This window comes from Muscardinus avellanarius (assembly GCF_963383645.1).
Source record: "Muscardinus avellanarius genome assembly, chromosome: 11".
NCBI classification, from domain to species: domain Eukaryota; kingdom Metazoa; phylum Chordata; class Mammalia; order Rodentia; family Gliridae; genus Muscardinus; species Muscardinus avellanarius.
Window position 1 is genome coordinate 44,788,588 of NC_137797.1, and position 16,186 is coordinate 44,804,773.

Genomic DNA, 16,186 nt, shown 5'->3' on the forward strand with positions numbered 1-16,186 from the left:
CTACTTGTTTCACATCGTACTATGCTGAAAATAATCTAAGTAAGTGTTTTATAATGGTTACATACCTATGTGTTCTATAAGCTGCCCACATTAAAGGTGTCATTCCATTCTGATCCATCATATCTACATCCTGATAAAGTCAAACAGTAAAATTTTATAAGTTCCTAACCAAAATTACTTCAAAGAACCTCATTTACACATAGGAGAAGCCAATATAATTATACTCAACGATAACTTGTGAAACTTTTTCTTAACTTTAAGATAAAACTAAGTACTGACACTAATATTCTAGCTGATTAACATATTAAACTTTTATAGTTTCTCTTTTAAGATACAATGCCTTACATTTAGGCAAGATTCTTACCTATTTTCATCTCTGTCACAAAGAACAGGTTAAGTGATTTTAAGTCTGAAAAATTTATACTAAAGTATGATGGACAAGAAAAATAAAATTATAGTTACCCACAGGCAGTTCAAAAAATTAAAAACAATTTTGTAATAAACCCAAAAAAGTTTTATTTTTTGAATTTCATTATTATGGATGCATATTTTCATAGTAAATAATTCAGATAAGTTTGCAAGGAAAAGGTAATGTGATAAAGAATCCTTTGCCTTACTTTCCATCAGCTTTTCTTAGCTTCAGCTTCTTTGAGTTCATTATTTTGGTATTTACCTCTGTATTGTTAAATAAAATGCTTGAAATGCTTCTTTATTTTTCAGCTTCAGGAAGCATCTTCTAGGACGTCTTAGTACAAAAACTGAGTTTCTTTTTCCTCTCTGTGCCCTACTGCAAATATGTACCTTTCCTATTTTTTCCTCTCAAGATATCAATCACAAATAAGATTATACAGGCATTTGATTTTTTGTTGTTGTTTTTTTGTGGGTCTGGGGATGGAACCCAGGGCATTCGACCTCCGAGCTACATCCCCTGCCCTATATTTTATTCCTTATTTTGAAACCGGGTCTCACTGAGTTGCAAAGGGCCTCACTAAGTAGCTGAGGCTGTCCTCGAACCGCAATCCTCTGGTCTCAACCTCCCAAATGCTGGGATTACAAGCGTGCGCCACCACGACCGACTTGATTTTTTTATTATATGTATAAATGCTCTTCTCTGGCAAACAATATCATGAACTATATAATTACATTCCTCCTCTACTCAAATATTTGCTTTCCCTAGAATTGACTTTTTCTCTTCTGCTCAGTTTTTAGCAAATTAGAATTGATTAAATCAAAATTAAACCTATTAAATCGAAATTCTTCCCTAGCTCCCTCAAACTCCTTTCAAGACATTCTGATGTATCAGGGATTCTAATTACCCACCCAAAATTACCCACTCTAATCCATCCCAATCTGGTCTGATTATCCTCTATGCCTGAGCCATTGTTTCATTAATCAGAACAAGAATTCTTTAAGGAATAAAATCATATTAAACCTATCTTTGTATCTGAACATGTAATAAAAGTATAGGATCAAAGAGCCTTTGTTAAATGAAAGATATGCTCCTCTCTTCTTCTAGGATTCAGAGAGGCATAGACTTTGAAATAAGACAGACATGTTTTTCAATTCCTACCTCTACCATTTATTTAATTGCTATGAGACTGTGAGCAAAACTAATTCTTTGAGCCTTCTTCATCAAAAACAATGACTTCATAAGACCTCTGTGATAATTAAATAATCTACATAAAGTGCCCAGTCCACAGTCTGGAACATAATAGGCATCCAATAAATTTATTTCTTCTCTTCCCTTCCCATGTCCCATTCCTAGGTGATATTAAACAAACAGTTCTAATCATGTGTTATCTAATTTGCCAATCAGTAGAAAGAGGACAATATAAAACACTGCATAATTCTATAAAGCAGTTCTCTAGAGCAACTATTAGTGATGGGACTAACTCTCAAATGTGAAAATTATTTTAGTGAAATGAGGAAAAAAAAGCTGAGAACCACAGCATTAGACAACTAGAGTGTATCCCTCGTGTCATTAGTCCCTCTCAATGGATACTATAAGAGAATGCTATTCCTTAGCCACTAAAGTCCATTTCTGGATTTAATAGTGTTGAGAATTTGTGTAACCTCACTCAACAGACCCAAAATATAGGCTGATTTTTTTAAAATAATCATTTAATTTAAAAATACACTTTCTGAAGAAATGACAACTGTTTCATATGTGAGAGGTAAGTAGTTAAGTACTTTATTTTCCTCCTGACTGCTCTAATTTCTGCCTAATTCAACAGGTAAATTTTTCTTTGGAGATGGGTTCCAAGGATCAAACCCAGGACCACATACATGCCAGGCAAGTATGCTACCATTGAGCTACATCCCCAGCCCCTAAACATGTAAATGCTCATGTTTAATTTCTTATTATTAGTTGCAAGTCTTTTCATATCCTTTTTTAAAAGTGATAGTATTAAAAGTATCAATACATAAAATGTAGAATTATGTCACATCTCTAGAATACTGAAAGAAAAATGAAATTCAACCTTTTCTCTCTTTGGGTCGGGATTTAAAACTTGGTACTTCTTTTCCAAGTTCAGCCTGGACGTATTTGTATTCTCTATTAGGAAGAATTAACACGCCCAGATCAAAAGCTTATGGGAACTCCATGATCAACAGGGCTCCATAACTTAGCATTTTTCCCTTTTTCTCCTGAAAATCATCCAAAAGAATTGGTAGTGAGCACTGCATATATTTAACAGATAATGAAAATAAAACAAATGTGAAGGATAGAATGACAAAACTGAATGAAAATGTTATATGCCCTAATAATGCAAAATTGACATAACTAAGAAGAAATGGGGGAAAATGGAAAAAAGACTAAAAAGAAAGTAAGAGCCTTAGCTAATAATAACTGAGTCAAAAGATATTATCTAAAGCTGAAAAACCAATAGAAATGTATTTACATTTATCACAACAAAGTTAACACTAAGAAAAACAACATTATTAACTAAAGTCAGTGAAAACCAAGGAAAGAGAAGAAAAAATATATACTAACTTTATTACTGGATCTAATTTGAAACTAATTAAGTTTGAGCAACCATCTAACTACACAGAGAGGATGAGAGGGAACCGTGACTATCTGAGGAAAGGGCATACCAGCAGCAGGAAGAGCAAGCACAAAGGCCCTGAGACAAGAGCAGGTCGGGTTTCTCAAAGAATCACAAGAAGAATGGTGTGGTTGAAGGAGAGGGGCAGATGACAGAAGAGCTCAAAAGATATCCAGTGCCTAGACCACATGTGTACTTTGTAGGACAAAGAACTTTGAACCCTAAATATGATACAAATACACATCAGAAAATTGTCTTTTACAATATACTAGTGCATACATTAAAAAAAATCTTTTACACTAAGTTGTTAAAGAAAATGATCTCATTATGGGGTGTGCAAGGAAGTGAGATTTCATTTTCTAAGTCATACTCTAAGTTTTATTTTCTAAGTTTTAATATTTTATGATAAGCACAAATTACTGTATGCAGAAATTACTCACAAAAAAACTAATTGCTTGTCAGAAACTTATGATCATCATGCATTTTTCTTCTTTCTTACTTTTTTTTTGTGGTAGTGGGGGTGGAACCCAGGGGCTTTCTACCTCCAGGCTATATTCTCAAACCTTTTTTATACTTTATTTGGAAACAGGGTTTCACTAAGATGCTGAGAGCCTCACTAAGTAGCTGAGGCTGGCTTAGAACCTATGCAATCCTGTCTCAACCTCCTAAGCACTGGGATTACAAGTATACACTACCACGCCCAGCCCTCATCATGCATTTTTAACAAAAAGCATTATGACAAATAGAAATACTACCTTTTAGATTTCTTTTCTTTCTTTTTTTTTTTTTTTTTTTTTCGGTACGAGGTATGGTACACAGGAGCTGTCTACCTCCACGGTACATCCCAGCCTTTATGTTGAAACAGGGTCTCACAAAGTTGCAACAGGCCTCACTAAGTAGCTAAGGCTGGCTGTGAACCTGGATCCTCCTCTCTCAGCCTCCCAAATCCTGGGATTACAAACATGTGTCACCATGCTCAGCTCTACCTTTGAAAATTTTATAGCCTACATAATGGGCTAGATTTAAAAAAACATTTGAAATCATTCAAACGGAAAAGTCAATTAAGTTAACAACAAAAGAAAAAAACTATTAAGACTCAAAAATGTATACTACTTTTCTTTCCCAGTTAAAAACTTAAACCACTGATCTAGAAAAAGCTGTGGGAGAATAGGATCTCCTGTGGTAATTGGTCTCCAAAGGTGGGTGGTCCCAAAAGGCCTCTAGATATTCACACCTGAATTTTGACTCTTCCCCACACTGAATAAAAGCTGGACCTGTTCCTCACTGTAACTGATAGAAAGGAGCAGAAATGTTGCTGTGCTGTGAGAAGTAAAACTTGTAAAGGCATAATAGCTTCTGTCTTTGTTCTGGGAGCTCTGAGACATCATGTAAGCATCATGTTCCTGAGAGAGAGACCACATGGAGTGGTACTGTGGAGAAGTTCTGACACTGCATAGATTAAGACTGAGGCCTAGCTGTCCTAACATCCCAGCAAATAACAGTTTTCTAACCATTTCTATCAAGGTACCAGATGTGTATAAACAAGCCAACCCTCTGGCCCAGTCAAGTTCCCAGATGACTACGGCCCCCAGACATTATCACACAAAAAATGACCCATTAGCCAAGCCCAGTCAACTACAGAACTATGAGATATAATAAACGGTTGGTGCTCTTCTTAACCATTAGATTTTTAGGATAGGAGGGTCAACACAGTAATGGAATAAACTATACCAATTAACTTAATCAGCCCATGTCTCTTCCTAAGTTCTAATGTACAACACACAACTACTATTAGCTTGATACTGCCAAAAATAAATGTCTTAAAGAATTTATTAAAAGAAATAGTATTCAAATTCTAAGGCAGCATGAATCTTAAAATATGTGTTGATAGCAATGAATTAAATTCATTTATCTTAGCTATTTTTGTGATGAGATTCTTATTTATAAAACTCATGTTTAAATACAACAAGAAAAAAAACACATGGACAAAAACTGGGTGACGATACTTTTAACAAAATACATTTATTACAAAACACAGTAATATAAACTGGTAATACTTAATGTGATTATGGTCACTGCTACACATTCAGGAAAAATGAGAAACAGCCATTTAAATAAGAATTTTTCTGATAAGAAGCACTATTATTTTATACAGCAGAAAGTGAAACACTGATCTTGAAGACATTATCCCTTCTGAGAGGTATTAAAATAGAAATTAACTTCAAAAAATTCAGATGAATTCAGATTATATATTCAAAAAACATAATTAAGAAAAATAGCTACGTAAAATTTCTCCTTTATTTTTTGATTTTTATCTCTACCACAATCAAAAATAAAAACATCAACTTAATGGAGCATTATCTGGTTTACAATTATATATATATAATTTTTTTTTAGGGTGGTACTGGGGATGGAACCCAGGGACCTTCTATCTCCAGGCTACATTCCCAGACCTATTTTATATTTTTAATTTGGAAACGGTCTCTTAAACCAGCAGCGGCTGGCTTCGAACCTGTGTGATTCTCCTGTCTCAGCCTCCCAAGCGCGGGGATTACAAGCGTGCGCCACCATGCCCAGCACGATTGTATTTATTTTTATGTTAAGTGTATAAAAATTTAATATAAAATTAAACTATGTATTTACTTATTCTCTCCAGCCATCAAGAAGTATTATTTAACTATTGCCAGGTTGTTACACATCTAACACCAAGAAATCAAGTACTTAAGCCATGAAGAACATGTGATTAAAATCCACACCACTGTGGGTTTTTTTTTTTACCTGTCCTTTTGCTATGAGATAAGCAACAATTGAGGTATGTCCAAACTGAGCAGCCAGATGAATACAGCTACATCCTTCCCCATCAATTAATGAAGGATCTGCACCATATTTCATTAGTTGCACAACCATGGACAGATGGCCTTGTCTAAAAAATAAAAGAATAAACACTTATACACATATAATATATACATATAACATAGTTATATACATGTAATTTCATAGATAGATAGATAGATAGATAGATATTATGAAGTTACTTCAAACAGTATATCCTGGAAAGAGTGGTTTTAAACAAAGTAATGGAAAGATTACATATATATTTTATAAAGTTATTTTCAGAAAAAATATGTCAAGACACAGGATTTTACGGTTCTTAAAAATCTTAACTAGAATAAATCTCTGATAATTTATGAAGATACTCATAACTTATTTAAAATAAAATAATAAATAATTGTTGTATTAGTCTATTATTTCTGTTCCAATGTGATCTCAATCATCTCATGAACTGAGAATGTATATATCAAAACTACTACATTTGCAAATCCAAACCTTTAACCCAATCTTGTAACTATATTATTATCAGCACTGCTAATCCCCTAGAGACTCTGGAAAACAAACTTTGCTTCTAATTTAGGTAACATGGATAGTAAAACCACTAAAAAGAATGGTAATATAATGATATTAACTACTGGCATAATACCATTTCCCATTCATTTTAACAAAATATTTTTTTAAAGTTAAACTGTTTTATACTAATAAAATAACCAAAAAGAAAAAAAATCCAAAAGCAAATTTAAACCTTGTGGCCCAGTGCAATGGAGTTGAATTCAGGTCTCCTCCAAGTTGATCCACAATAGCACCTTTCGAAATATAATATCTATAAGACAAAATTTGTAATAATTTAGATGGTTTTTATTTTCAACTTTCAGAAATTAGGTAAAAATTTTAAAAATATTTTATTTTACTTACTTATTTATTTATTTATTTATTTATTTTGGTGGTACTGGGGGTGGAACCCAGAGGCTTTCTACCTCTGGACTATACTCGCAGACCCATTTTATATTTTATTTGGAAACAGGGTCTCACTAAGTTGCTGAGAGCCTCACTAAGTAGCTGAGGCTGGCTTCAAACCTGTGCGATCCTCCTGTCTCAGCCTCCCAAGTGCAGGGATTACAAGCATGTGCCACCATGCCCGGCTTAATATTTTCCATTTTAAATCTCATGCTATGTAGTACTTCAAAGGTGATCTTTTTTTAAAGCTTAAAAAACATATTCAGTAGAATTTTATACAAAAAAAATCACTGTCTTTTGTTTCAGAAGTAAAAGGAAAATAATTTTTTAAGACGAAAGAATAGCATGCCAGACATGGTGGCACATGTTTATAAACCCAGTTACTTGAGAGGCTGAGAGAGGAGGATCACAGGTTCACCATTAGACTCAGCTACTTACTATAAGTCCCTCTGCAACTTAGTTAGACCTTGTTTCAAAAAAATAAAAATATAAATAGCCCTAAGGGTGTAGCTTGGAGGAAGAATGTCCCTGGGTTTGATCCCCAGTACCAAAAAGAGAGGGAGGGAGAGAGGGAGGGAGGGAGGGAGGAAGAGAGAGAGAGAGAAAGAGAGAAAGAGAGAGAGAGAGAAAGAGAGAAAGAGAGAGAGAGAGAGAGAGAGAGAGAGAATAACAATGTCAAATAACATTTTAAAAAGTGTGAGAGAATACAAAAATTAAAGTAGTTATATAGAATGTTGAAATCAGAGTAAATTTAGAATAGGCAAGACATATCCTATTTTAGGGCCTAAGTTGCAGAGGCACTCACTAAGTAGCTGAGGCTAGCCATGAACCTGTGATCCTCCTGTCTCAGCCCCCCCCAAGTACTAGGATTATAAGCATGCGCCACCATGCATTACGCTTTTAAAACACAAATTTAACAAATTTATATGAAGCCAGGCATTTATGAATTAAGAATGTAAGAATAATTACTTAGAGTGTTCATTTTATTTTTAATATATTTTTATTGGTGCAGTATAATTATACATCATAATGAGCTTCAGAGTGATAGAAACATGCATGTACACGGCACTTGGTGTTTCCCTCTGAATCCAGAACTATGTTCAATTAAGAGTGAATGCAGCCAGGCATGGTGGTTCACACTGTAATCCCAGTACTTGGGAAGCTGAGACAGGAGGATCACAGGTTTAAGGCAGTTTCAGCAACTGAGACCCTGTTTAAAAAAAAAAAAAAAAAAAAAAAAAACAAAAAAACAGGACTGAGAGTGTACTCAGAAGTGAAATGCCCCTGGGTTCAGCCTCACTAAGTTGCTGAAGCTGGCTTTGGACCCGAGATCCTCCTCTCAGCCTCCCAAGTATTGGGAATACTGGCATGTACCACCATGTCTGGCTCCAACAGGAAATTTTTTAAAGCAGTTTTACTCCCTTATTTAATGTCAGTTTATCTGTTTCTGTGAGTCACTTTTACTCATATATGGTACAATTTAAATCACTACTAGCACTATGTCAATTAATTATTTTCAAACTGCTCCTAAAGTACAACTTTCTCTCTACAAGGATAAGAAAAAAATTTTCCCCACATATAGAAAAAGAATAATTATTAGTTTTTCACTATAAACTCCTAGAATACTGTATTTTCATAATTTATTAGGGTTTTTCCTTTTGTAGCTACAAGACCCTAGCTCAAAATTACAAGGATCAAGATTGCTTAACTCTTATGCTATGAGAAGGGGCTGACAATGAATGTATGAAAGATATCAACAAATATTTAAAAGAGGAAAAGCTGCTAAGCATCGTGGCACAATGCTTATAATTCCAGTTACTTGGGAGGCTCAGACAGGAGGATCATGGTTCACAGCCAGCCTCAGCTACTATTTAGTGAGGCCCTTTGCAACTCAGTGAGACCCTGTTTCAAAATAAAGAATAAAAACTAGGGCTTGAGGTGTGGCTCGAAGGTAGAATGCCTCTGGGTTCCATTCCGAGTATCTCAAAAATAAATAAATAAATAAATAAATAAATAAATAAAGCAAATAGCTAAAACCTAAATGTCTCCAGAAGAGACATCAATAAAAAACCAGCCAAAATATGTTATAAAACCCTGTAAATGCTAAGGAATTATAGACATTTTTTAATTTTCTTTACCTCCAAAGCTATAAAATAATACACAGCTGGGACATCAACATAAAACTATTACTTAAAAACTATGTTTTCTAACATATTTTTACAAGTATTTACTAAGCAGAGCAATGATGATACAGAAGCAAACCAAGCAGTTGGCAGTGCTAAACATATTAAGAAATGCAACCACGTGAATTTTTAGCAGAACTGTAGTTATTATAATGCAAACCCTTAAAGTTCAGGTTTATTCTTGCATCCCTCAACTTCAGTTTATGATGAATTACGCCCTTAATCTACTATTTGTTTGGTTGTTTGGTTGTTTTTGGTGGTACTGGGGGTGGAACCCAGAGACTTTCCACCTCTGGGCTATACTCCCAGACCTATTTTATATTTTATTTGGAAAGAGGGTCTCACTAAGTTGCTGAGAGCCTCACTAAGTAGCTGAGGTTGGCTTTGAACCTGTGTGATCCTCCTGTCTCAGCTTCCTAAGTGTGGGGATAACAAGCATGCGCCACCACGCCCGGCCTCAATCTACTATAATTTTAACATTCACCATTCAGCATTTATCAAATATGTTCAGTATACACAAGAGCACCATGATTATTACCCCACCCTTGTAATTTAGTGGTTTTACCCTAAAACCTAAACAGCATACAGATGACTTGGAACAATTTATAAAGTAATTATAGGATATTTCTCACTTTAGACTCTTATTTTAAAAAAATATAAATATAAAATTTTTGATCAACAGAATAAGATCATATACCTCAACTACAATATTTGAAGCAACAAAACATTAGAGTAATACTCCAAAATTCTAAGGTAACTATTTTAAATCTAAAAGTCTATGCTCAGTTAAACAAAAAATAAAAGTGTAAAGGCAGAAGAGATACTAATTTCAAAACATTTACTTCACATAGCATGTGTGTATAGCATATGTGAGGCCCTGGGTTGGATCCCCACTTCACCAAAAAAAAAAATGAAAAATTAAAAAATACCTCCACTTAAGAAGAGAACAAACCAATGGCCAAGAAAAGTATCAAAACAATGGTTATATAGTTATCTCTACAGAGCAAATGGCCTGGGATAAAGCAGAAAGGTAGAGAAATCCAGGAATGATTTGATCCCCCTAATCCACCAAATATGAACTGACAAATTATTCTTAATTGTTTGTATATGGAGAGGTTTTATAATTCTGAAAATATGGAAAGAATTAGGAGAATAAAATAAGCAAACGAAAAACCAAATGAAGCAACTGACTAAATTTAGACAAAAAAAAAAAAAAATTCCACAGGAAAAGAACCGTTAATCACAGAATCCTTTTATGCTTAGCAGTGCATATTTGTTTAAACACTATACAGTGATTAATATAACATTATTAAAGGATGGAGGACAAAGTATTAGTGGTAAGGCTGTCTAGGACATCTAGTAAGAGAGACAAAATGTTAAACATAATAAATCAGAAAATAAAAAGATAAAATTATCAATATTAGTTAAAATTAAAAACTCATCTACCTCCAAAGAAATCCACAGATATAAAGAAACATGCAAAAATGATTCGTGAAAAAGATATCAACTACAGCACTGTCTGGGACAAAAATACTAGAATTCATCTACCTGCCCATCAGGTAAAGAAATCAGTATATACTTCCATGTAACTGATTACACAGATTTTTTAAATAATACAGTTTTACTTATAAAGATAGAAAAAATCTTAGATATATATATGTTAAATAAAAAAGCAGAAAAGTATTTGCTATCATCTGTGTTAAAATGACTGTAAAAGTAGCAACATAAACATATAAAATATAAAAGTAAGTGCTGAATGAAGCAATATAAGTACTGAAAAAAAGTTACTTCTGAATCTAACATGGTGGCACAAGCCTATAATTTCAGTACCTGGGAGGCTGAGACAAGGATAGCAGGTTCCAGGCCACCCTCAGCAATTTAAAGAGATTCTCAGGAACCTGTTTCAAAATAAAAATAAGAGCTGGGGTGTAGCTCAGAAGTATAACATCCTTGGTTTCCACCCCCAATACCCAAAAAACAAAATAAAATAAAGAAAATAAGTTACTTCTGGGGCATGGATCCAAAGGGGGTTAATGATTCTCTTTGTAAGCCTTAAACACTACTTAATTTTTCAAATTCTTTATGTACTACTTTGATTAAAATATTAACTTTAAGCCAGGCATGGTGGCGCACGCTTGTAATCCCCACGCTTGGGAGGCTGAGACAGGAGGATCGCACGGGTTCGAAGCCAGCCTCAGCTACTTAGTGAGGCTCTCAGCAACTTAGTGAGACCCTGTTTCCAAATAAGATATAAAATAGGTCTGGGAGTATAGCCCGGAGGTAGGAAGCCTCTGGGTTCTACCCCTAATACCACCAAATAATAATAATAATAATAATAATAATAATAATAATAATAATAATAACAACAACAACTACTACTTTTTAAAAATGAGACTGTTAAAGTCTAGGTAATTTGGTATAACCTTAACCCTCTCATTTAAAAAAATGAACAAAAGCCAGGCATGGTGGCTCACGCTTGTATTTCCAGCATTTGGGAGGCTGAGACAGGAGGATGGCGGTTCTTGGATAAACTCAGCTACTTAGTGAGGCCTTTTGCAACTCAGCTCAGTAAGACTCTGTTTCAAAAGAAAGAATAAAAAATAGGGCTGGGGGTGTAGCTCAGACGTAGAATGCCCCTGAGTTCCATCCCCAGGAACGAACACACACACACACACACACACACACACACACACACGGAACTTAATAAAACATATGAAACACTTCCTAAAAAGCAAAGCTTAAGAAAATTAAGAGTATTTATCTGGCCAAGATTTAGGAAAGGGCTAAAACCTGAATTAAAAAATACTCAATATTTTCCTTAGAGACAATTTGCTGATGCAGAAGTGTTTACCAGAACAGATAAGCAGATAAAAAGCAAACTAATGGTAAAGGCTACAAAAAGGCTAATAACAAAAACAAGAAAGAATCACAAGGAAATCTAGGTACAGTATAGTCTTTGAAATTAAATTAAGGTGAACCTGGCAGAAACAAATGGAAATCTTTGCAACTTAGCCCTCAGATTACTTAACAAATAACTTTTCTAACAACACATCTAGTATATATCTAGGATAATCAGACACATAAATGAACAACTTAGGCCGAGCGTGGTGGCGCACGCTTGTAATCCCCGCGCTTGGGAGGCAGAGACAAGAGGATCGCACAGGTTCGGAGCCAGCTGCGTGTCCTGGCTTAGGAGACCCTGTTTCCAAAATAAAAATGTAAAAATAGGTCTGGGAGTGTAGCCCATACAAGGTAGAAGGGCTTCCAGGAACCCCAGTACCACCAAAAAAAAAAAAAAAAAAAGAACAACTTAACAGCAACAGATCCATAGAAACTTCAGAATCTATAGTTGTAAACATAAATTACAAAAATAACTATACTATTAATATCTAAGACAAGACTGAAAATTACAGCAACTAAAGCTTTAAAAAATACAGGCTTAAAGCCAGGCATGGTGGCGCACGCTTGTAATCCCCGTTCTTGGGATGTGGAGACAGGAGGATGGCGCAAGTTCAAAACCAGCCTCAGCTACTTAGTGAGGCTCTCAGCAACTTACCGAGACCCTGTTTCCAAATAAAATATAAAAAATAGGTCTGGGAGTACAGCCCAGAGGTAGAAGGCCCCGGGTTCCAGCCCCAGTACCACCAAAAAACAAACAAAAAATACACGGGTTGTGTGTGTGTGTGGGGGGGGGGGTTACTGGGGTTCCTGGAAGCCCTTCTACCTCCGGGCTACACTCCCAGACCTATTTTTATATTTTTTATTTGGAAACAGGGTCTCTTAAACCAGAGGCTGGCTTCAAACCTGCGTGATCCTCCTGTTTCTGCCTCCCAAGCGCGGGGATTAAAAGCGTGCACCAACGCACCCGGCAAAAACACAGGTTTAAAACAAGACAATTTCTAAAACTAAAAAGTAAATTTCAAAAATTAGGAACACAGTGAATAGACATAACAGCAGATAACACATAAATAGAGAGTAAATTAACTGGAAGGTAAGTTGAAAGACTCCCCAAGTGAAGCAGAGACAAAAGGACAGAACATATAGAAGATAAGACTGGATATACAATAAAAAGGTCTAACAACATAAATTCAACTAGAGTTCCATAAGGAAAGCAATAAAAGAATGGGGAGAAGCAATATTTGAAGAAAGAATGGCTGAAATTTTTCCCCAACTGATGAATACATCAACCTGCAAAATCAAAATTCCTTGTAATCTCAGCATTCAAGATAATTTTTTTTTTTTTTTCGGGTCTGGGGATGGAACTCAGGGGCATTCAACCTCTGAGCTACACCCCCTGCCCTATTTTTTATTCTTTATTTTGAAACCGGGACTCACTAACTTGCGGAGGGCCTCACTAAGTAGCTGAGGCTGGCTGCGAACCACGATCATTCGGTCTCAGCCTCCCGAATGCTGGGATTACAAGCGTGCACCACCATGCCCGGCTTTCAAGATAAATTTTTAAAAATCTATACCTAGATGCATCACTGTTACAACTATAGAAACCAGAAACAAAGAGAAAATATTAAAAGAAATACTAGCCGGGCGTGGTGGCGCACACTTGTAATCCCCGCGCTTGGGAGGCAGAGACAGGAGGATCGCGCAGGTTCGAAGCTAGCTGCGCGCACTGGCTTAGGAGACCCTGTTTCCAAATAAAAATGTAAAAATAGGTCTGGGAGTGTAGCCTGGAGATAGAAGGGCTTCCAGGAACCCCAGTACCACCAAAAAAAAAAAAAAAAAAAAAAAAGAAATACTAAAACAATAGTGTGATGCTTAGAATGACTTCTCAAGTCACAAAAGCCAGAAAACCATCAAATGATCTTTTCAATGAATAAAAAAACAAAAACTAAAAACTACCAATCTAGATTTATATTCTATGTGAAAATTACCTGAGAAAGATTAAATAAAAACATTTTTAACTAACATGGAATTAGAATATGAGGAGATCCATATCAAAGACAGAGGGAAAGTTAAAAAAAAGAAAAGGACAAATAAAATGAAAATGCATTCTCCAGAAGAAAGTGATTCATGGAGTTCAGTAAGTCAGGATTTACTTGTTTATCCATTTGAATAAAAGGACAAATTATTTTACCTGACATTAATATCCTACTTGCTTCGGACTCTATATGCTACACTTAACTATCCATCTCCAAGAAATGAATTTTATATTCATGTCTTTACAGTTTTTCTTTTTTATGGTACTGGGGGTGGAACCCAGGGGCTTTTCTACCTCTGGGCTATACTCCCAGACCCATTTTTTTTAATACTTTATTTGGAAACAGAATCTCACTAAGTTGCTGAGAGCCTCACTAAGTAGTTGAGGCTGGCTTCTAACCTGTGCGACCCTCCTGTCTCAGCCTCCCAAGCGCGGGGATTATAAGCGTGCGCCACCACACCTGGCTGTCTTTAAAGTTTTATGTTTGAAGTGTCAAAGAATACTAAATAAGATTACTAAGAAAGACTTATCATTCTGACTTTGGCTTATCAAACTTTTTTTTTGGTAGTGCTGGGAATCAAACCCAAGGTGTTCATTATACATGTTAGGCAAGTGCTCTACACTCAGCTACACTGTCCTGGCCCTTCTATTTCTTATTAATATTAAACAGATTAGTGATAAAGGGTAAAAAGCATTTCATACTTACTATATGAAATATTTCACACTTAGGCTGGTGTGGACAGTTAACTAAGACTATTGCCTATTACTGTTTCAACCCCTGTCTTTCAACTCGTCTTTCCTTTTGCTATTTTCATGAAATCCATATTTCAAATATGAATGCCAAATGAGATTGCTTAAATTCAAATGAGATTGCCTAATTCCAATGCATTACTAGCTGTATTTCATTGGGTAGCATATTTAAACTCTGTGCTTCAGTAATTGTTATACTTCATATAGGGTTACTACAGGAATTAAGATTAAAGAAAGAATACATGAAAAAGAACTTATGGTATTTGATTCACATAAGCCTTCAACATATGTTAAAACAATTTTTTCTAAGAAAAAGGTACACAGAATACATTTTAAAAGTCATAAATTTTAGAAATTTAGTTTTTATAGCAGTTTACTTCCAAAAATTAAGACAATAAAATCAGCTTCTAATAAATTAAAAACACAGAAAACACATACTTGACTAAATCTATTCTGTTATTGATGGCAGCCCAATGAAGGAGTGTGACATTTTCTTTGTCCGGTTGCCGTACATCATAACCTGCTTCTACCAATTCTCGGCAGCGCTCATATATTCCATATCTTTAAAAAAAATGAAAATATGGAGTGTTACTATTTAACGACAAATTTAAAGATAAAAATAACATTTTAAGAAAATAATGCTCCGTTTTCATACTCAGAAGTATTTCTCAACATAAGATACCACTTAAAATATCAAGATTTCAACAGCTTTTACTTACCCATTTTATAGTCTAAATATCTTTTATAGAAATATAAAATCTCATTAGATGAAAAAGAATACAGAAATAAAATTTCAATCACTTCTTTTTCTTTAGCACCACTTATTCCACAAAACACTTGAGGTAGACTCTAAAAATACACAGTTAAGCTAAAAACTACTAAATATATAAGAGTAAATAATAAACATATAAACTACTACCAGAACATAAGAATGTTTTATAAGCTCCAGGATTCTCTATTTACAAATTTAGCTTTAATATTTCTGAAGGCAAATAAAAAAGAGTGTGGTGGGTTGGGGAAAAGCCCTATGACTCATTTCTCAGTAAACTCTAAGACAAAGACCACTGGAAAGATGTTCACAGAGAGGCACATGCAGAGCCTCATCTTCAATTGCTCTTTTCCATCTTTGTGTGGCAATTTCTTTAAGTTCTTTTTCTTTATTATACTAGTGCAACATAATTCTCCATTGCAGTGAAATTCAAAGCCATATATTCATATATGAGCACATCATCTCTTAGTGAGCTTCCCTCCCCACCCTACCGCATTAGCCCCTTGTACATGCTAGTGAGACTGGTAGTGAAACCTTCATACATAAATATAACATTATTTGGTCTGTTTCCTCCCTTTTCCCAAAAGCAAACAGGAGTAGCTACTCTCATTAACTTCTTTTAAAATTTTTTTTATTGATGCACTGTATTCACACATCTTAATGGGTACAAGATGGAAGAAGCATTCATCCACACACCACTCAGAGCCCTTCTCCAATT

General features: G+C 34.9%; 1 protein-coding gene across 1 annotated transcript in view; it reads right to left on the reverse strand.

Annotated features, from left to right (window-relative positions):
• Nucleotides 1-16,186, reverse strand: part of ZDHHC17 (zDHHC palmitoyltransferase 17) — a gene marked incomplete at both ends in the record, with an annotated part of 80,396 nt that overhangs the window by 31,918 nt on the left and 32,292 nt on the right. Inside the window, 4 exons of the mRNA XM_080706562.1 lie at nucleotides 66-130; nucleotides 5,823-5,967; nucleotides 6,622-6,699; nucleotides 15,138-15,260. Of these exons, the coding sequence (XP_080562688.1) occupies nucleotides 66-130; nucleotides 5,823-5,967; nucleotides 6,622-6,699; nucleotides 15,138-15,260 (411 nt within the window). The remainder of the gene's footprint in view (nucleotides 1-65; nucleotides 131-5,822; nucleotides 5,968-6,621; nucleotides 6,700-15,137; nucleotides 15,261-16,186) is intronic.